General features: G+C 54.3%; 1 protein-coding gene and 1 long non-coding RNA gene across 2 annotated transcripts; both read right to left on the minus strand.

Moving 5' to 3' along the window:
- Positions 1–14,340: 14,340 nt before the first annotated feature.
- LOC131502167 (paraneoplastic antigen Ma6F-like) lies at positions 14,341–19,004 on the minus strand. The gene is given in 4 exon segments (XM_058712746.1): positions 14,341–15,940; positions 17,002–17,401; positions 18,242–18,297; positions 18,418–19,004. Coding segments are annotated over 4 exon segments (2,190 nt in total). The 5' UTR covers positions 18,968–19,004; the 3' UTR covers positions 14,341–14,756.
- On the minus strand, positions 17,723–18,209 carry LOC131502441 (uncharacterized). Its single transcript, XR_009257054.1, has 4 exons — positions 18,094–18,209; positions 17,902–17,937; positions 17,825–17,847; positions 17,723–17,752 (listed from the first exon to the last, which is right to left on the minus strand). It is a non-coding gene; the product is annotated as an uncharacterized LOC131502441 (long non-coding RNA).
- Positions 19,005–20,396: the final 1,392 nt, after the last annotated feature.

Below are 20,396 nucleotides of genomic sequence, written 5' to 3' on the forward strand. Positions count from 1 at the left end.
AGTGTAGTACACACTATATTACGGTAGTAACATGCATGTGATTTAGAAATAGCTAAAGTTCACACATATTTAGGAGAGGGGGGTGTCAGTTGAGTCCCCCAGGGACACTGAGAAAGCCTTAGGAGTGCAGTTTCTGTCAGCCCTGAACAGATAAAAACTTGGTTCCTTGGTTTACATGCACACATTCTGTATATATGTGTACAAATCTGCCCTGGGGAAGTCTTCCAGACCACCTGCACTAAGCCAGTTCCCTTTCATGCACCTCCATTGCCCTGGGGACCTCTCAGTTTGATGGCTATGACTGTAAATAGCATTGTGTGGTTATTTGAGCAATGTCGCTGCCCCCACTATGTGAGGCAAGGGGCTGTGTGAATTGGTGCTTACTGTGGTGTCCTCAGAGCCTAATGCTGTGGACACACAGTAGGAGCTCAATAATAAATACTTAAATGAAAGTGAGCAGACAACATCATCTATTTGTTCTAGCTCTCCCACAGCACTGAGCACCAGAATATGCACTCAGTGAGAAGATACTCATGTAGCTCAACCTGTGAAATCATATATATTCTAAAATGACTCCAGGGTGAACAAGCTCAAGAAGTAATGACTACAAAGGGAAATTATGGTGATTCAATACATGTAAGAAGAGGTCTTTGATAGGACTGGGAATGCAACCTATGCCCTCTTCCTCCTTACATGTGTTGCGCCTCCATAATTTTACCCTTTGTAGTCATTACTTCTTGAGCTTGTTCACGCTGGAGTCATTTTAGAATGAAGCTCTGGCACCTGCATCTGTATAGGCCCCCTGAGGATCTGGATGCTCTGGGTGTCCGCAGTCCTACTCTGTGGGAGTCCAGCCCTGCTGTCAGTCAGAGTCTTGGCTCTGGGAAGGCGCAGGAAGCACACGTTCCTACGTAAAACCCGCGGTTGCTGGCCTAGAGCCTTCAGACTCCAATTTGCCCACTTGGCGACCCACAGATCGCCGTAGGCCACGCCCAGGCCACGCCTCCGCAACTTGGTCACACCCGGCGCTTTCTGAACAGGAGGCGCCGCAGTTAGTGTGGCTGAGTCTGCATATCAGGAGGCGGGTCCATGCCAGTGGTGGGTGCTGGTAGGGTTTTCAGATGTCCTCTGGGAAAACCGCAAGGCTTCTTCCCACTATAGTCCTGAGCGCTGCTGGCATGGTACTGCGTGCGAAGGAGTAGGGGACACAGTGCCCAGCACCCAGAAACGCTCCTGCTGAAGAGTGATGCTGAGGACATGCAGAAGGACAGTACCAGCAGCGAAGAAGACCGAGAGAAGGTTGACAGCCAGTGCGCTGGAGAGACCCTCTCCTGTAATCCCACTTCCCTGCTTCACCTCCAGAGTGCCTGCCTTTCATGGTCTCCATTCTGAGTAATGGATGAGGAAACTGAGGACCACAAAGGAGAAGGGAAATGGTGTTTACTGGGGGGCGAAATAGGTAATCATCAAGAAGCAAGTCAACTGAGGATTGGGACATACTTGAGTGTGCCTGGTTTCATGTCAAGAGAGAGTTCCCCCGTCTGTCAGCTCATACATGGACAGTGCTCATGGAAGCAACTGAGGAATGCATCCAAGACCAGACTGAATTCTGTATACACACTGTTCCATCCAAGCCTTCCTGCATGCCTGTCAGGGAGAGATCGTTATGGTCATTTCATAGTTGCAGAAACTGACGTTCAAAAAGGTTGAGAGTATTGCTCAGGATCACAAAGCTAAACTAAGCGGTGGAACTGGGCTTAGAATCCAAACAGTCACACAAAACCCTACACTCTTAACCCAGTGCTGGGCTACAGTGGTTCTAGAACTGTCTTCCCTGTCAGAACTACCTGGAGAGCTTGTTAGAACTTAGAGTGCTGGGCTCACTCCCAAAGTGTTCAGAGTGGGGTGAGGCCTGGGAATTTGCATTTCTGAATGTTCCCAGGGGATGCTGATCCTGTGGTTCCCAGGCCTCCACCCCACCTCACAGCCTACCTCCAGCACTAACCTGGCTGTGATGTCAATACTGCCTGCTTTGGGACAGGTCCTTTGCCCTTTCTGGAATGTTCCCTTCTAGGGCCACCCTAGGAAAATCCTCCATCTCCATTGGAGATGTCTTTCTCTGATCCATCCACCCCCTACAACAATCCTCCCCAACATTCTACTGCTACTCCATGGAACAATGATCTTGTGGTTTGGCCCATACTAAACTTTAGGCTTTATCTTTCCCCCCTGCTGGGATCTTACTTTTTTTTATGGAAGGAAGTGATCTTGTTCTATTTGTCTATTTATGCTCAACAGCAAGTACACATTTACAGAAATGCTTGTTGATGAGTGCATGACTCCAGCCTGCCTTTCAGGTCCCTCCACAGCCCTGGCCTAACCACTGTTTAATTTTTTTAAAAATGTTTATTTATTTTTAGACTGAGAGAGAGACAGAGAGACAGAGAGAGAGAGAGCACTCACATGCGTGCACACACATAAGCAGGGGAGGGGCAGAGAGAGGAGAGAGAATCCCAAGCAGGTTCTTCACTATCTGCACAGAGCCCAACGTGGGGCTCCATCCCACAAACTGTGAGATCATGACCTGAGCCGAGATCAAGAATTAGCCATTTAACCCACTGAGCCCCATTCTTATCTTTCGACATTCCTTTGACTCACCCTGCAGCTCCAGATTGCTTTCCATGCAGTAACAACATCAGACAGGATAGATGGAGTGAACATTCATGAATATAACATGTATAATTAATGCTAACAGTGACCAGGGCCAGTGCAATAAATACATCTCAAAGACCCAGAAAGTATGGAATAGCACTGGAGTTCTCAAAGCAGAGTCTGGGGAGCCCCCAGGGGTCCTTAAGATCCTTTCAAGCATGGGTCCAAAAGATCAAATCTCTTTTCATAATGATGCTAAGATATTTTTACCTTTTGCACTCTCTTTCCCAAGGGCAAAGTGGGGTTTTCTAGAAGCTATCTAACTGTGATATCATGGCAGACTGAAGTCAGAAACAGATATGATTACTCAGCTGTCTCCTGTTAATCCAGACAATAAAGAAAGTTGCAAAACCTAAAACTCTTTCCACTAAATTTCATTTGTTTTGTATAGATTTTCTTCATAAAATATTTTATGCTAACATATAATGGTTTTATTGCTGTCATATTTAAATGAGTGAATTTTTTAAATTTCTCACTTTAAATTTTAATACAGTAAATATTGATATGTATAACTCACATAAACAAAAGTTCTTTGGAGTCATCAATAAATGTTAAGAGTACAAAGGGGTCCTGAGAACAAAAAGCTTAAAAACGTGCTTTGATACTCCACATCGGAATGAACAAAAAAAAATATTTCATGGTATATTAAGTCATGGGGGAAGATCTTCACTTTTTTAAAGATGACTTTATGTTTTGTTTCCCTCTTGATGATGGTGCAGGTACCACAGAATGCAAATTTAGAAGGGCAAGCATGGGAGATTTTTGCAATCAGTGTAAAACATCGGATATTTTCACTAACAATTTCTATACCTTAATTTAAAATTTTTTCTTGGGGCACCTGGGTGGCTCAGTTGGTTAAGCGGCCAACTTCGGCTCAGGTCATGATCTCACGGTCTGTGAGTTTGAGCCCCACGTCAGGCTCTGTGCTGATAGCTCAGAGACTGGAGCCTGTTTCAGATTCTGTGTCTCCCTCTCTCTGACCCTCCCCCATTCATGCTCTGTCTCTTTCTGTCTCAAAAATAAATAAAAGTTAAAAAATTTTTTTTTAATTTTCTTAATTTGCTTTTATATGGGAAGGGTATATAAATGGAGTAAAAATAAGGAATTATGGCTTAAGCTTGAAAACTCCCTGAGATAAAGAAATGAGTTGCATGAGTTTGCTAGAGATGCTGTAACAAAGTACCACAAACTGAGTGCCTTAAACAATGGAGATTTATTGTCCCACAGTCCAAAGCCAGAATTCCAAGATCAAGGTGTTGGTAAGTACCTCTACAGGCACTGGGGCAGGGCATGCTCCGGGCTGCTCTCCTAGCTACTCCTTGGTTTGTGGAAGCATTACTCTGATCTTTACAGAGTGTTCTCCCTGTGCACACGTGTGTTTCCAAATTCCCCCTTTGTATAAAGACACCTATCCTATTGGATTGGGCCCATCCTAATGACCTCATTATAACTTGATTATCTTTGTGAAGATCCTGTCTCCCAAATAAGGTCACATTCTGAACCACTGGGAATTAGGACTTCAACATATCCTTTTAGGGAGACACAATTCAGCTGGTAAAAATGCACAATGATACAAGTTAGAGAAATTATAAAAGAAAGAGGTATGAGTTAAAATCATGGGTTTGAATCAATGAAGCCAATTCCATATTTTGGTTCATGATAATTAAGAGCTGAGTTTCCTGGGTCCAAACCTTAAATTTCCTTGTTGTATTGTTATTTGTCACCACATGCATGGAAATGTTACTTGGCAACTGGGTCTTCTGCTGTTAAGCTCCTTGCTGGGCCTCACAGATGCTAGGAAGGTCTGCTGGTCTGGCAGAGCAAGTTCACATTCTTTTAAGTCATTCCTGCTTAGGTGACTCGGGTGGCATGGAATGATCTGGACCTGCAAATTGTAGAACCAATTCTAATACCTTTCCATCAAAAGTCTGGGAGTGGAGTGGGGCATGGAGGAGGAGAAAGACAAAAAAGAAAAGTGGAAGCTTATAAAACTAAAATATTCTAAAACTTGGGACCTCACAGCCATGTAAAGATGCAACTTGTGATGAGCAATGTCACTAAGAAGGAAATGAGTTTAGTCTGTGACTGTACGGAAAGAGAACTTGTAGAAAAGGACAAAAGAGGCAGAAACTCCTGTTGAACTGTGCATTGTTGCAACCACAGTAGTAGGCTGAACCAGGAAAACAGTTAAAAGTTGACCAAAGGGAGCCAGGAGCCTGAGGGACATTGAAACCAGCACCCACCATTCCTGAGGGCCTTAGCAAGGAGGAGAAAGCCACACTGAAGGGCCACAAACATTGGAAGGAGCTGCATTTACAACAGGAAAGCCATGCTGAATACTTAATACAGCTCATGGAACAAATCACTACAAACTTAAAAGCTTAAAATAATGCCCATTTATTATGCACAGTTGCCCTGGGTCAGGAAACTACCTCCTAAGGCTGCAATGAGAAAGTCAGCTGACTGGGGTCTTTTCTGGAGGTTTTGGGGGAGAATCTTTCCAGCTTCACTAAGGTTGTTGGCAGAATCCAGTTCTAGTGGTTGTCAGTTTGGAGTCCCAATTCCCTTGCTGGCTGCCATCTGGCAATTACTCTCTACTCCTAGGAGCCACCCACATTCCTTTACAAATTTGTTCCCCTCCATCTACAAACAAGCTTCAAATCTCTCTGAATTCCCCTTGTGCCCTCAGCAGGGATAAGGCTTTGGTTGAAGAGACCCCACCAGAGAATACTAGATAATGTTCCTATTGTAAAGGCAACTGATTAGTAACCTTAATTACATCTGCCATGCACCATCGCATATTCATGAATGTGACACCAGGAGGCAAGGGTCATGGGACCAAAAGCCTATCTACCACAGAGGGCAAGCCTGTGTCTCAGGGAATGCTGTCTTTGGAGTCTACATTTTTCATTCATCAGAGGATTATTTTGGCTCTGTCCTGAAAATCTCTCCATCATTCCAAATTGCTTGCCAGCCACTTTTAACTTGTATCCATCGCAGTTCCCTTAGCAGCAAGTGGAGTTGGCCACCTCTTCATGAGAACCACCCTTGTGTATTTTACCACAGAATGCTTTTCCACAGCAGCTTTCAAAAGAGTCCTCAACCTGTTATGAAAAACTTCATTATCAGTTCCTGCTTGCTGAAGAAGCACCCTAAGATGTGAGTGAACAGGTCAGCAACAGACCCCACGGATGCACCCCCCACCTCTTCTAGGACCTCCCAGTGCCCATCTCCTGGAGAAGAATGCATTAGGCATGGGACACCCCCTTGGCAACCAGTGAAAGAAGCAGACTCCCAGGATGTGTCCTTCACCTCTCCTCTGAGCAGGTGTGTCTCACAGAGGTAGAAGGCAGTTTTTCACCACTAGATCTGCTGGGGCCCTGAGTCACCATGGAAGCCACCTATAGGGCAGGCAGGATGATGCTTGCCTCTCAGTCACTCCCTCTGTCCTTGTCTCCTTCTTTTCCTCCTGGCCCTTCTGGCCCTGGCAGCCCCCTCAGCCCTCCAGGCTTTCCCTCTTCTGTTGGGGGTGGTGCCTAGAGACCTACACAGAAGGGACTTTGCCACAGTCAGAGCCCAGGGCCACAGGTACCAGAAGTCTTTGCCCCTACCCAGTGATGCCTTGGCTCTTCCCTGATCCGCTTCCTGTCTTGCCCCTTCCAGGCCTTCCCAAAGGCCTCATGGGCCACTCTACCTGTCAGCCATCACCCTGGGTTCCCACCAGGCCAAGAAGTTCAAGAGAGGCAAGCATATCTCCCACCCCCCTCAGGGGCCCTTTCCCACACAACCAGGCTGCTTCTGTATGCATTCCCTGAAGCCTTCCCTCCCAGTGCAACTCCCCTCTGGGAGGATTCAGGACCTGATCCTGCAACTGGAGCCCCCACATGGGCGGTCTCCTTGTCAGTCAGACTGGGGCTGCAAGAACACAAATAAATACACATATGCCCCTGCCCACCAGCACCAGGGCAGGGGCCTGCTCGGGGCATGGAGCAAATAGGCCAGCCTGACTTCTTCCAGCAGCATCTCAAGCCCAGGACAGCTCCCCATCTGCAGCGCCTCATGGCAATTCTAGATATGGCTCTGGATCCACAAGACCATGCCCACAAAGCTGACCAGAATGTTTGCACATTGGTCCTCAGGAAGGCATAATGAGGGGTGATGTGAAGGAAAAAGGAGAGGGGGTTGAACTGATCAAGGAGACAATTGGTCTTTAAGGAGTTTGCACCAGCTGTCTGTTTAAATGTTACCATGCAATGACCATGTGGGAATATAGTCCAGGGTTACCTAAATGTAATCTTACCATCATTTAATGGTATGGATTGGAGGAGTTTGATACAGCTTTTTCTTTGTGCCCTGAAGTACCAGATTCAGGTGATGCTCCCTAAAACTAGACAGATGTGATGTGAGAATGGAAACAGTCTTTGGCATATGTATAGGAAAGAGCTATGGTGGCCACTGCCACTTCACAGTCTGGTTCTGTGTGCACTGGGGTAGGGTGACTTAGGAGCTGCTGTGGCCTCCAGTGTAAATAAATAATTTGGTCCTGGATCCATATGTGGAAGGAGAAGAGACTATTCCTACAAGTGGCAGGGGCTGCATGGAGGAGGCCCCTAGCTTCTCCCCACCCCTCCACCCAACAGTCCCAGCACCCCTGAGCCCCCACGATGGAAAAGGTGCACTTGGGCCCTCTTTGGGCCCATGTTTGGCAACATGAAAGGGGAGCCTTGGCCCTGGGCAAGGCTGCACTGGATGGACTCTGTGGGACAGTGCCCTCTGAACTAGGGTGTTGCGAATGCCACCACTGCTCCTCTGTACTTGAATGACAGAGAAAAAGAAGACCCCCTTCCCTTGTCCACCAAGTTGTGCCTGGACACAGCCACTAAGAGCCTAAGGTTCCTCAGGAAGTCCTGGAGAGACAGGGACATGGCCTGAGGTAACAAGTCCCAGCTTGGAGCTGTGCAGCTGGAGCCCCAGGAGAGGGAGTTGTCCCAGATCCAGCAGGGGTGTGGGCGAGGGGGTAGGGCAGAAGGGGTTGTCCTGAGGGCTGTGCCTGACGAGGTTGAGGGCCTCCAGCAACAGGCGATGTGCTCCGCTCCGGGGCAAGGAAGCACAGCCCTGGGAACACCAAGTACAATCTAAGGGGACAGGAGCTCCTTGTTTCAAACTGCATGGTTGCTGCAGGCTGAGGGGGTCGGTGAGAGGACTGGCAAGGGACACGGGGTCCACAGGGTCTGCGTATGTGGGCAGTGGCCTGGCCCTGATCACCCCGAGGCCCTGTGGCCTCTCTGGGGCCTTCCCCAGGCCTCTCCCAGGGACCAGTTTCTGCCCCAGGAAAGACCCCAAAGGCTCTGGGACAACGTGGGCAAAGGCATCCCCTTGTGCCAGCTCAAACCCACTGGCCCCACAGGGGGCTCCCCATCTTCTTGTGCAGCCTCACCTTGCTTCCTGCCCATGTGTCCAGATCCCCTCCAATTTTAAAGCTGTGCCAAGCCCTTTCAGTCCTGTTGCTTGGTCTCTACTAGGAAGTCTGACTCCCAGGATGGGGTGGGAGTGGAGATGGGGACATGAGTCCTGCCTGACATGCACTTCACACCTGAACCACTGATCTGCCTCCCCTCTGGGAGTCCGTTTCGCCCTGGGCTTCCACAGAGCCTGGTGCTGGTCCCCACATCTTCTGGTCTGAGGACAGCCACAGCATCAGACGGAGGGCCTGGGAAGGACATGAGGGTCCCCCAAGGTCAGGTACGGTGGGAGTAGAGCCCACGTCTGCAGGCCCCGTGTCTGGCGTCTGGTGTGCTTTCCGGAACAGGGACTAAGGTGAGCCGAAAGGTCTGTTCCACTTCTGCCTTAGCCCTTCTGTTGCTCTCTTCCTTTCCATTTCCAGGGGTCCTGGCCACCCTTGCTTGTCATCACACTTGGACCAGGGTACCATGTGTGCAACAAGTTTGACCTGGCTAAGAGTGAGCAGGTGGTGTGCACAAAAAAATGGTGCACAAGGACACACCCAGTAGGGCCCCAAGACAGGGAAGGGATGACATCCCAGGGGACGCCAGAGAGACATCCCAACACCTGCCCCAGCAGAAAGCTGGCAACAGGGCCATGCCTAGGAGCATGTGGGAGGTGAAGGCTAGGGCACACCCCACTGGGTCTCTTCTGCCACTGTGTCTAGGAGTGCACGCTTGACTAAAGGCTTCAGAAGGCAAGCTGAGAATTCACCATCATCGCATCTCATAAGCATGCAGTTGCCGTGAGTGTGCGACACGTGTACATCCAACCTCTTTCTTGGAGGCTTTAAAAAGACATCGACGTTCTTGAGTTTTTGCTTTGATGGCAGAAGCACGACATACTCCCCACCCAGGGAGCATCCATCACTGCTCCCCACGTGCGGTATGTCTTTCATTCAGCTATTTCTCAGGGCTGTCACCATTAGCAATCTGCCGTGTGTCCGTCGGCTCTGCTTCCAGGACCGTCACTGCTACCCACATGCTTCGAGGTTCTTTCCGTTGTTTCCAGGGGCCGGGCTGTGTGGTCTTGCCAGCCTGACCTAGAATCCCAGCACATCCACTGAGGGGCTGTGGGACTTTGAGCAAATCTCTGCATCTTTCTGCACCCAGTTCTCATCTGGAGAAGAGGGGCCATAACAGTGCCCACCTCCCGCCAGGGCTCCTCTGAGGACTCTTGGAAAGAGCGCAGGCCCAGTTGCTCAACCCAGTGCCTGGCATGTAATGAGAATTGACGTTACTTTTAGTTGTTGTTTGTTTGTTTGTTTGTTTGTTTTCATAGTTAAGGCTATGCTATTTATGTGTACAATTTCATGTTTTGGCTTTTTTCTTTAGCACTATTAACCATGTACCTCTGTTCTTTAAGTCTTTGTTTCTTTTTTTAACTTTTTAATGTTTATTTATTTTTGAAAGAGAGAGAGAGAGAGAGAGAGAGAGAGAGAGTTGGGGGGAGGGGCAGAGAGAGAGGGAGACACAGAATCTGAAGCAGGCTCCAGGCTCCGCACTGCCGGCACAGAGCCCAATGTGGGCTTCAAACCCATGCACCATGAGACCATGACCTGAGCTGAAGTGTAACGCTTAACCGACTGAGCCGCCCAGGCACCCCTGCTTTCACTGTTTTTAAGCTCAGAATATTCTTTCCTATCCAGAGTCGATGTAAGTACTCACTGGTATTTTATTCTAATATTTGTCTTTACATTTAGCCTTTAATCCTGTGGATATATATTTTAGAGTACGCCATGTGTTAACGATCTGCTCTGTTTTCCTCCAAATTGCTAAATGTTCTGATACCATCTCTGAATCATCCTTCCATGGTGATGACTGCTGTTTCCTTCATTTATATTGTACATATATGTGCATGTGTATACCACCTGTAGTCTCTTTCTAAACCATTTGTTTGTTTATTTTGATGCCACAGTGATTTGGTGACTCTACAGTCTAGAGTTCTGTGTTGTAGCACTAGGAGACGTGTGAAATTCTGGCATCAAGTGAACCACAGGCAAAAATAGATGAAAAACAATTTGTAAACATGAAGTTTGTTGTGAAGGAAACCTATGGTGGCATTGTGTTAGTACCTAAGTTTTAGTTTGCTTTAATGAATAGAGTTCAGTTTTGTACCATATTTTGGCAAGGAAACTTAAGCAAGGAGGCAGGAACTCCCTCCTCCAAATATACAACCCTGAGGGCCACAGCTCCCAGAATTTACTGTCTGAGCTGCCCCACTGGCGACAACATTCAATCATTACAAGGCAATCACTAAAAGGTCTACGTGTCTTAAGTGAACCAAGTGATTAGCAGCTATGTAATGTGAAACACACAGTTAGTGAAGAGAAAGGAACCAAGGAGCATTTGCAAGAGGCCCAGAAGTAGCCAAAGCTACTGGGAGTGTAGCACAATGACACAAAGCAAGTGGCTTGTGTGTGTAGGGCCATTAGTGCTAGGTTTCTGCTGTCCATTGTTTAGCCAGGTGGGATCATGGCTCTCACACTGTTAAGTGGGACTAGAAGCAAAGTGTAGGGGTGCCATGGATGACATTGGCATGGGCAGTGCCACAGAAAACACACCATGGAGGGTATGCAGCATGGGGATCCCCCTGTGCAGAGCCCAAGTGGGCATGTGCTAGAACACCTGCATCTGGGCTCAGGGAGAATATCAGAGCCCAGTCTTAAGCAGCACAACGTGCCCTGGAACAAGCCCAGAGGCCCCAAGGGTACTCAGTGGTGATCTAGGCTGGCTGTCAGCTCTGCCAGAGAGAAATCTACCCTAGCCATACCCTGGAAAGGGAAAGCAATCTGCTTAGAGGGCTGATCTTTCCTCTTTGTAATGTGAACCACGGCTTACAAGGAGAGCTAAGGACATAGGGACCTATGGATTTCTACTGTGAGAATGGGAACCGTGAGTTTGAATTCAGATGGTCAACTAGGGCCAGGAGCACTGCAGCCAGAAATGCTGGCAGCACCCAAAGTGCTCATGGAAGGGATTCCCGTGTTCAGGGATAGCATTCTTGGTTGGAAATAATCCCTGCTCTGGGATCCATGAGGAAAGGTTGGGATCTAGAGGAGGATGGTGGCCTTGAGAGGGGCTGCACCCCAAATGATGGGGCTTTGGCCATGGAACAGTTCAGAGGATAAGACAGGCTCCTGGGCCTGGGGAAAGCTTGGCTGAGGAGGAATGCAGGGCACACAGCTCTGTGGGGTCTCCAGCAACAGGGGAACTGGGCTAATCACCCGAGCCTGGGGAAGTGGCTGGCACCTAGGCTTTGAACCTGCCCTACTAGCACTAGGTGAAGTGCCCAGGGGCCTGGACATGGCGATCCTGCAGAGTAAGCAAAGGGAAAAGGGAGAAAAGGCCACATTCATCTCTTTCCAAGTTCTCTCCCTACAGGGGTGAGATGATGAAAGGCCAGGCTAGAGTGGCCACCAGGGGCCTCTCTCTTCTAAACCAGCCCCAGAAGGAGGAGGGCAGATTCCCAGGGCCAGACTTGGGCCAGCCTGCCTGGGGTCCAGCCCTCCTCCTGTCTCCCCTCCTTGAAGAAGCAAGAACAGAGCCCACCTGGGGACCTCACCCCAATCCTGAAGCACACTCTGATGGGACACATACAAGGGTCCCCACAACACGGGGCCAAGCTCACTAGGCCAAGGAGGCTGCAAGCATGGTCCTGATGACCCCCTTCTCAACAATCCCCTGCAACCCTCATTCCATTGTCCATTTGTCTCATTACCAAGCATCTCCAGGGGCCCATCTATCCATGCAGCACCACTGTCTGCAGCTCTCACCACATGGCCTGGGCCTCCCGAGATGCACAGCTCCTGAAGGCTGGACAAGCAGCTGTGGGCCTGGGACTCAGCTTTCTGCAAGGTCCTCACTCATCATTGGCTGCTTTGGGGAATCTGTTCTTCATCTGTACCATGGGGTTGGTCAGAGCCACTGTTCCTTCAAAACAGCCGGAGAACACCTCTGGGAACAGACTGAGTGAGCCCCCAAGGGGCCTTCACAATTTCCAGGTCAACAGTACTGTTCTCTCCCCAAACACCTGCAGGGAGAGGCCCTATTGTTCCTTCTGTCTCTTAATCAGTTCAGAGGCAGATGGAGGCCTGCCCTCAGTTTGTGGAATGCAGGGCCCTAGAGGGTTTTGGCAGGCTCCTCAATCCTTATGATGGCCCTCTCCAAGAATTTCCCCTCCAGCTGCAGCATGCAAGTAAGGAATCCCTGATCAACAGTGCCTTCCACCCTGGATGGGTGCCTGCCTCAGGTGGCACCAAGCTCTCTGTGAGAAGCAGAGATCCAGAACTCACCTCCAAGCAGGAAGAGGCCCACTCCTCAGGCCACATCTGCAGACCCCTACTCGTGTCCCACTACCCCGTCTGCTCCCAGGACACATGACTGGTGCCCTCAGAGTTGGCTGGAAGGGGAGTAGGACAGGGAGAGGGTGCTCCCTCCCCTTTGGGGGCCACCCTGCCCAGGATTAAGATCAGAGGACAGCTCTCCTTGCCTGTCCTCCTTCCTGGCAAGGCAGAAGCACTGTGGAAACCCAGCCCAGCCTGCCCTCTGTCCCTTGACATCATAGCCTCCCAAGTACCCCCAACATCCCTCAGTAGCTAGACCATGATGGGCCAATTGTCAGCTGGCAGGGGTAGGTTGATCCCAAATGGAAGCGATAACCCCCAACTTGGAGTCCTGCATGCAGCTCTCGGCAGGGGTGTCTAACCTCATGCACAGGCCTTTCTGTGCCCATTGGGTCTCTGGGATTATACACGTGAACTCTCTGACCCATCTGGATGCCCTGAGCTGCTCAGCCCTGCCCAGATAATGGGCCTCAGGCCCTATCTGCTATCCCTCCCCCCCAGAATACCTAACCCACTTATTCCTGGGGTGTTCCCTGAGATTTATGGGGACCCAATCAGACACTTCTTGTGCCCAAAGTTCAGGTCACCTGGCTCTATCCAGCCAGAGGACCAGAAGCAACTCTTGGATCCTGCCCTGGCCACACCCAATGCCAATGGCAGGTACCAAGCCACTGTTACTCCCCAACCCACCCCCAGGTGACCCTTCCCTCAAATGCCCACAGCAGAAGTGAGACTCAGCTCAAACATTCAATGAAATTTATTGAAGACAAACATTTACTGAAACCATTGAAAAGACCCTTCCCTCCAATGCCCACAGCAGAAGCGAGACTCAGCTCAAACATTGAATGAAATTTATTGAAGAGAAACATTTACTGAAACCATTGAAGAGAGGGAATGACAACACAGAAAGGAATGTCGAACAGCCACTACAGCCCATAGGACACGAAACCCCTCCTCCTGGGGTCCCAAAGGATGTGCCTCTGTTCCCCCCAACACCGTGGCCCTCCTGCCGTAGTCTCCCTTTCTGAGGGCCCCATGATCAGCCTTTGGCCAGGATGATGGATGCTGGCCATGGCCCCTCACTCCATGGCACTCTCCCCTCTGGCCGACATGCTGGGGCCTGGCCCTGCCCTATGGCCTGCACAGGACAGTCACAGGACTCTGCAAAATGCAGCATGGGGCACTCAGACAAGCCAAAGAAACTCAGTCACAAGTAACAAGAGAGTGGCAAATCACAGCACGGTTTCCACAGAGACTCCCGCAGGCCACCTCTGTCCTTGGTCCAGTTCCTCCTTCCTGAGGTCGTGGGGTGAGCACCAGCCATGCCTTCTTCTGTCCTTCCCGCCAGCTCCTGGGACTGGGCTTCGACAGGTCTCCGGGGTGGGGTGGGGGCGGCTGCTCAGATAAGAACACACACACATCTCCACAAGAACAAGCAGCAGTTGGCCTAAACCTACACCCAGGAAGCAGAGGCTGAGCTCACGACACCACACGACAGCGAGCAGAGCCTGGGCTCGCACTGAAGCTCGTGCCACACACCCGGGGCTGAGAGGTGGCTGCTGTGTTAGGCCAGGACACCCGCCGCGGGCTCCTGCACACCTCAAGGCTCTGCACGGGAATGGTAACTAGGGTGCGTGTAGGGGGAGCTGGGGGTGTCACTTGACACGGGGGTCACTAAGGGGCCTACAGAGGCACAAGTGGGCTTCTCAGAGCGTGGAGTGGCGTGCTCCACGGGTCAGTGAACGAGGGTCCCCCTCTTGGGTGGCCCGAGGGGCTGGCACCCTTGAGACGGCCCCTAATATCTCCCAGGCCAGTGTGGGTGGCAGACATTTTCAGGTGCCCCTCACCTAGGCTAGGGCCAGCCACTCAGGGGTGCTTCCCAGGCTGGCTGCCTGGACTGGCAGGGTTTCGGGCTGGGGCTGGGGCTGGGGCTGGGGTGGAGCTGCCATGGGAGGGGGCACCTCTCCCTGCCCCACTCTGCATCAAGTATGGTCATCCTGGTCCGTTGGAAGGGCTGATGGTGGTGGCCATGGGGTCACCAAGGCATGGTGGTGCCTTGGGAAGATGGGGTCCTGGGAATTTGGGCTGGGTGGGTTGTTGCCTCCATGTGGGGAGAGGCTGCTGCCCTGGCGTGGCCTCCCCCTGCCTCCAGAGCACTGCTGCCTGAGAGGAGAGGGGGCCCCTGGGCCTTCTGAGCCTATTTGCCCGAGGAGGACTTGGGGGGCCTCACCTCCCCAGCCCCATCCTCGTTTCCCGACTCCTCTGGGATGGGCTTGGGCCCCTCCTCCAGGGGCTCCCCAGCCTCCTGGTCTCCTGCCTGGGCGAGGCCCTCCGGCTCACAGCCAGGACCTCCCGGGCCTTGCCTGGAAGCGCTGCCCATCTGGGCAGGGGTGAGGCCCCCAGGGGCCTCTGAGGGCTTTGCCTGATCTAGGCCCGCAGAGGCGGGAGCATTTTCATCTTCCTGCGTGGCAGGGAAGATCTTGGGGGCCTCCTCAGGGACGAGGGCTGCCCTGGCGGCATCATGGGCTTCAGGAGCAGCCGTATCAGCTTCGGCACTGCCAGGAACTGCCTCACTGGCCCCCAGGTTGGCCAGGGCAGCCTGGGAAGCATCTTCCCTGGCTGGGGAGGCTTCGGCAACCTCTCCACTGGCCCGGGCAGCGGCCAGGCCTCCGGTGCCCACACGGGCCCCCTCTTCCACTTGCAAGTGCTCACTCCTAGCTGCGGTGGCCTCCCATGCCTCGGTCTCCTGAATGAGCCGCAGCATCCCCAGGAAGCCAGGTGGTCTCCTGTCCAGCCGCATCCTCCTCAGCTTGTTCTCGAGCATCTCGTTGGGGCGGGCCCGCGTCAGCACCTGCCGGGTGCGTAACTGGTCCGCAAGGCTGGGATGGATGGCCCCCTTCTCCACGGCCGACTGCAGCAGGCCTTCCAGGCGAATCACATAGACAAAGAGAGTCTCCTGGGGCCGCTGGCCACAGGTCAGGAACTTCAGCCGTGCGGTCGTGGGGGTGTCCTTCCTCCCAAACACCTGGACCAGCGCGGCCAGGCAATCCTGCGCAGGGACGTCAGGGTTTTCTGCCAGGAGGCCGCACACCAGATCCAGTGCGGGGCCACCCAAGCTCTCCATCAGCCTCCTCCTCCTCTCCCTTTCTGTGATGTGGCACCACAGGTACAGCATGTCGCTGGCGTGATCCAGCCAGCTCTCAAAGGACTCTTCTGCTCGGTGTGGCTCTTCCATTCCAGGAAAGGTTCTCAGTTCCATAGAGGCCCTGTTTTCCAGCACAGGCTGCCAGGCCGGGCTCCAAGGCTGGGTCCAGGATCTTCCCGCAACTATGGCTCCTGCCACACCCACAGCTCCTTCCTCACCTGGAGGTCCCGCCTCACCTGCAGCTCCTGCCACACTCACAGATCCTAACCAACCTGCAACTCCTGTGTCCCCAGCGGCTCCCTCCTCATCTGACTCTCCTGCTTCCTCTTCAGGCCCTGCCTGGCCCACAGTGGCTGCCCTGCCTCCAGCTCCCTCCTGGCCTCCAGCCGCTGCCTCCCCTCCAGTTCCTTCCTCACCTCCAGCTCCTGCCTCACCTCCAGCCACTACCCCGCCTCCAGCTCCTGCCCCGCCCCCAGCCGCTGCCTCCCCTCCAGTTCCTTCCTCACCTCCAGCTCCTGCCTCACCTCCAGCCGCTGACTTGCCTCCAGTTCCTTCCTCACCTCCAGCTCCTGCCTCACCTCCAGCCACTACCCCGCCTCCAGCTCCTGCCCCGCCTCCAGCCGCTGCCTCCCCTCCAGTTCCTTCCTCACCTCCAGCTCCTGCCTCACCTCCAGCCACTACCCCGCCTCCAGCTCCTGACCCGCCTCCAGCCGCTGCCTCCCCTCCACTTCCTTCCTCACCTCCAGCTCCTGCCTCACCTCCAGCCGCTGACTTGCCTCCAGTTCCTTCCTCACCACCAGCTCCTGCCTCACCTCCAGCCACTACCCCACCTCCAGCTCCTGCCCCGCCCCCAGCCGCTGCCTCCCCTCCAGTTCCTTCCTCACCTCCAGCTCCTGCCTCACCTCCAGCCACTGCCTCGCCTCCAGTTCCTTCCTCACCTCCAGCTCCTGCCTCACCTCCAGCCACTACCCCGCCTCCAGCTCCTGCCCCGCCCCCAGCCGCTGCCTCCCCTCCAGTTCCTTCCTCACCTCCAGCTCCTGCCTCACCTCCAGCCACTGCCCCGCCTCCAGCTCCTGCCCCGCCTCCAGCCGCTGCCTCCCCTCCAGTTCCTTCCTCACCTCCAGCTCCTGCCTCACCTCCAGCCATACCCCGCCTCCAGCTCCTGCCCCGCCCCCAGCCGCTGCCTCCCCTCCAGTTCCTTCCTCACCTCCAGCTCCTGCCTCACCTCCAGCCACTACCCCGCCTCCAGCTCCTGCCCCGCCTCCAGCCGCTGCCTCCCCTCCAGTTCCTTCCTCACCTCCAGCTCCTGCCTCACCTCCAGCCGCTGACTTGCCTCCAGTTCCTTCCTCACCTCCAGCTCCTGCCTCACCTCCAGCCACTACCCCGCCTCCAGCTCCTGCCTCGCCTCCAGCCGCTGCCTCCCCTCCAGTTCCTTCCTCACCTCCAGCTCCTGCCTCACCTCCAGCCACTGCCTCGCCTCCAGTTCCTTCCTCACCTCCAGCTCCTGCCTCACCTCCAGCCACTACCCCGCCTCCAGCTCCTGCCCCGCCTCCAGCCGCTGCCTCCCCTCCAGTTCCTTCCTCACCTCCAGCTCCTGCCTCACCTCCAGCCACTGCCTCGCCTCCAGTTCCTTCCTCACCTCCAGCTCCTGCCTCACCTCCAGCCACTACCCCGCCTCCAGCTCCTGCCCCGCCTCCAGCCGCTGCCTCCCCTCCAGTTCCTTCCTCACCTCCAGCTCCTGCCTCACCTCCAGCCACTACCCCGCCTCCAGCTCCTGCCCCGCCTCCAGCCGCTGCCTCCCCTCCAGTTCCTTCCTCACCTCCAGCTCCTGCCTCACCTCCAGCCACTACCCCGCCTCCAGCCCCTGCCCCGCCTCCAGCCGCTGCCTCCCCTCCAGTTCCTTCCTCACCTCCAGCTCCTGCCTCACCTCCAGCCACTACCCCGCCTCCAGCTCCTGCCCCGCCTCCAGCCGCTGCCTCCCCTCCAGTTCCTTCCTCACCTCCAGCTCCTGCCTCACCTCCAGCCACTACCCCGCCTCCAGCTCCTGCCTCGCCCCCAGCCGCTGCCTCCCCTCCAGTTCCTTCCTCACCTCCAGCTCCTGCCTCACCTCCAGCCACTACCCCGCCTCCAGCTCCTGCCCCGCCTCCAGCCGCTGCCTCCCCTCCAGTTCCTTCCTCACCTCCAGCTCCTGCCTCACCTCCAGCCACTGCCTCGCCTCCAGTTCCTTCCTCACCTCCAGCTCCTGCCTCACCTCCAGCCACTACCCCGCCTCCAGCTCCTGCCCTGCCCCCAGCCGCTGCCTCCCCTCCAGTTCCTTCCTCACCTCCAGCTCCTGGCTCGCCTCCTACCTCGCTTCCAGCTCCTGCCCCGCCTCCAGATCCTTCCTCACCTCCAGCTCCTGCCTCACCTCCTGCCTGGCCTCCAGCTTCTGCCTTGCCTCCTTCCTCACCTCCAGCTGCTGCCCCGCCTCCAGTTCCTTCCTCACCTCCAGCTCCTGCCTCACCTCCAGCCACTACCCCGCCTCCAGCTCCTGCCCCGCCCCCATCCGCTGCCTCCCCTCCAGTTCCTTCCTCACCTCCAGCTCCTGCCTCACCTCCAGCCGCTGACTTGCCTCCAGTTCCTTCCTCACCTCCAGCTCCTGGCTCGCCTCCTACCTCGTTTCCAGCTCCTGCCCCGCCTCCAGATCCTTCCTCACCTCCAGCTCCTGCCTTACCTCCTGCCTGGCCTCCAGCTTCTGCCTTGCCTCCTTCCTCACCACCAGCTGCAGCCCCGCCTCCAGACGCTGCCCCGCCTCCAGCTGCTACCCCGCCTCCAGCTCCTTCCTGGCCTCTACCTCCTGCCCCGCCTCCAGCCCCTTCCTTGCCTCCAGCTCCTGCCCCATCCCCAGCTCCTGCCTCGCCTGCCAGAGCAACCCCTGCTTGCCTCTGGGTCTGTGCAAGGAAATTGAGTGTATCCTCTGACTCTGATTCCGGGGCCTGGGGCAGAAAGACCACAGTCCAGGGTCCTCCCATGCCTGGTATTTGTCGGGGGATCACACTTCGGTTTAAATACTGAGCCATCTCCACCAAGGCGACCTTGGATCTGAACTCCTTTTTGAACACCTTGTCCAGCACTCGTTATCTTCCCAGGGGCTGGAGGGCAGCCTGCGCGGCCTCCTGGAATTCCTGGTCCTCACAGTCGTGGGGAATGCCCAGGATGAGCAGCGAGCGCTGCTCATCCACGCCCATCCACCTGCACCAGCCAGGAAGCATTGCCAGTGCCATCGCGGATACCTGTGCGGGGGAGGGGCGCGATCGCACAGGGGCGCGCAGACTGTCACAGGCTCTGCAGTGGAGGCCTGTGGGTGCAAAGGGGAGAGAGGGACACTGGTGCCAGACAGCCCACCGCACCGCCCCCCACAGCGACCTGGATCTCCTCCCTGGCCAGTTCACGTCTTCCAGGCCACGACTCCGAACCCCCACCATGCAGCCCTTCACCTCTGCAAGGAGAAGGTCCCCTTTCGCCTTGTCCGACACCCCTGCTGGGGCCACTGCAGCCGGAGCCCCTCCCACCATCGTCTGCAACCCCGCAGCGGCCGGGAGCCCTCCCTTCCTGATCCCCACAGCCAGGAGCCCTCCCATCCTCTCTTTCTTAGGGCTGGACCCAGGGCACCCCTGCTCTGCCTGGGCGACCTAGACATGGGTCCCGCCCTCTCCCACCAGCACCTGCCCCTCTGCAACTGGAGCCGCCCTCCGCAGTCAGGAGCTCTTCCCACCCCTCCCCTCCAGCGCGGGCTGGGTTCCGCCTCCTGCCCCCACTGCCTGCCTTGGCAGAGATCCAGCCCTTACCCAAGGCGCTCGGTACTTCCAGGGTCCCGTTGGAGCAAAGCCCCTGGTCTCCGGCTCACTTTCTCTGACTCTGCAGGCGCTGCCTGGCAGAGACACGCCGCCTGCGGGCTGCAGGGCGACTCTGGAGGCCACCTCAAAGCCCTGGAGCGAGAGGATCACAAGAATGCACTTCAGCTTCACTGCCCAGGACTGCACAGTCCAGCAGGTCTCCCAAGTCCTCGGTACTAAGGCCACGTGGGCTTCCCGGTGTTCCCAGAATCCCCAGGTGGATGAGGGAACAAGATCTCGGTATCTCAGTGCAGGGCAAATGCCAGGATCAGGAGAGCAGGAGAAGAGGCATCCGTGTTGCCGTGACAACGGGACCTGCTTGGTTAGGGCTTGATGTGACAAGCCTTGGAGCCTCCAGAAGCAACAAGCACACCCTTTGGCCCTCCAGCTACAAAATAGACCCATCAATAATTGTGGCCAATGTGTGGGGGCTGCAAACTAAGGGTTAGGGGACAGAGGAAACTAAGAACAGGTCCCCATTACCACTCTGCACTCACAGCTTTCCCTCATTAAGTCTGAAATTTCCACAGGAGACACAGGTTATGTGTTCCAGGTTAGGAGCCCCGCCACACCTTTTTGCATTGTAAAGCCAGCTCTCAACCACCCAGGCTGCCATTATGTTGGAAAGTGTGTGGGCATTGTGTCATATAAATTATAGATTCACCTAACAGCTGAGTTGCGAGTCACTGAACACTTGTGCCCTGAATCCATAAATAGGCAATAGAAAAACTCCTTTTTATATAGTGCTGGATTTGATTTGCTGATAGTAAAAGATTTTTGCTATATTGTTCTTGAAGGTTGTTTTTCTGTACTTCTT

Source organism: Neofelis nebulosa, chromosome X, assembly GCF_028018385.1.
Source record: "Neofelis nebulosa isolate mNeoNeb1 chromosome X, mNeoNeb1.pri, whole genome shotgun sequence".
Taxonomy (NCBI): domain Eukaryota; kingdom Metazoa; phylum Chordata; class Mammalia; order Carnivora; family Felidae; genus Neofelis; species Neofelis nebulosa.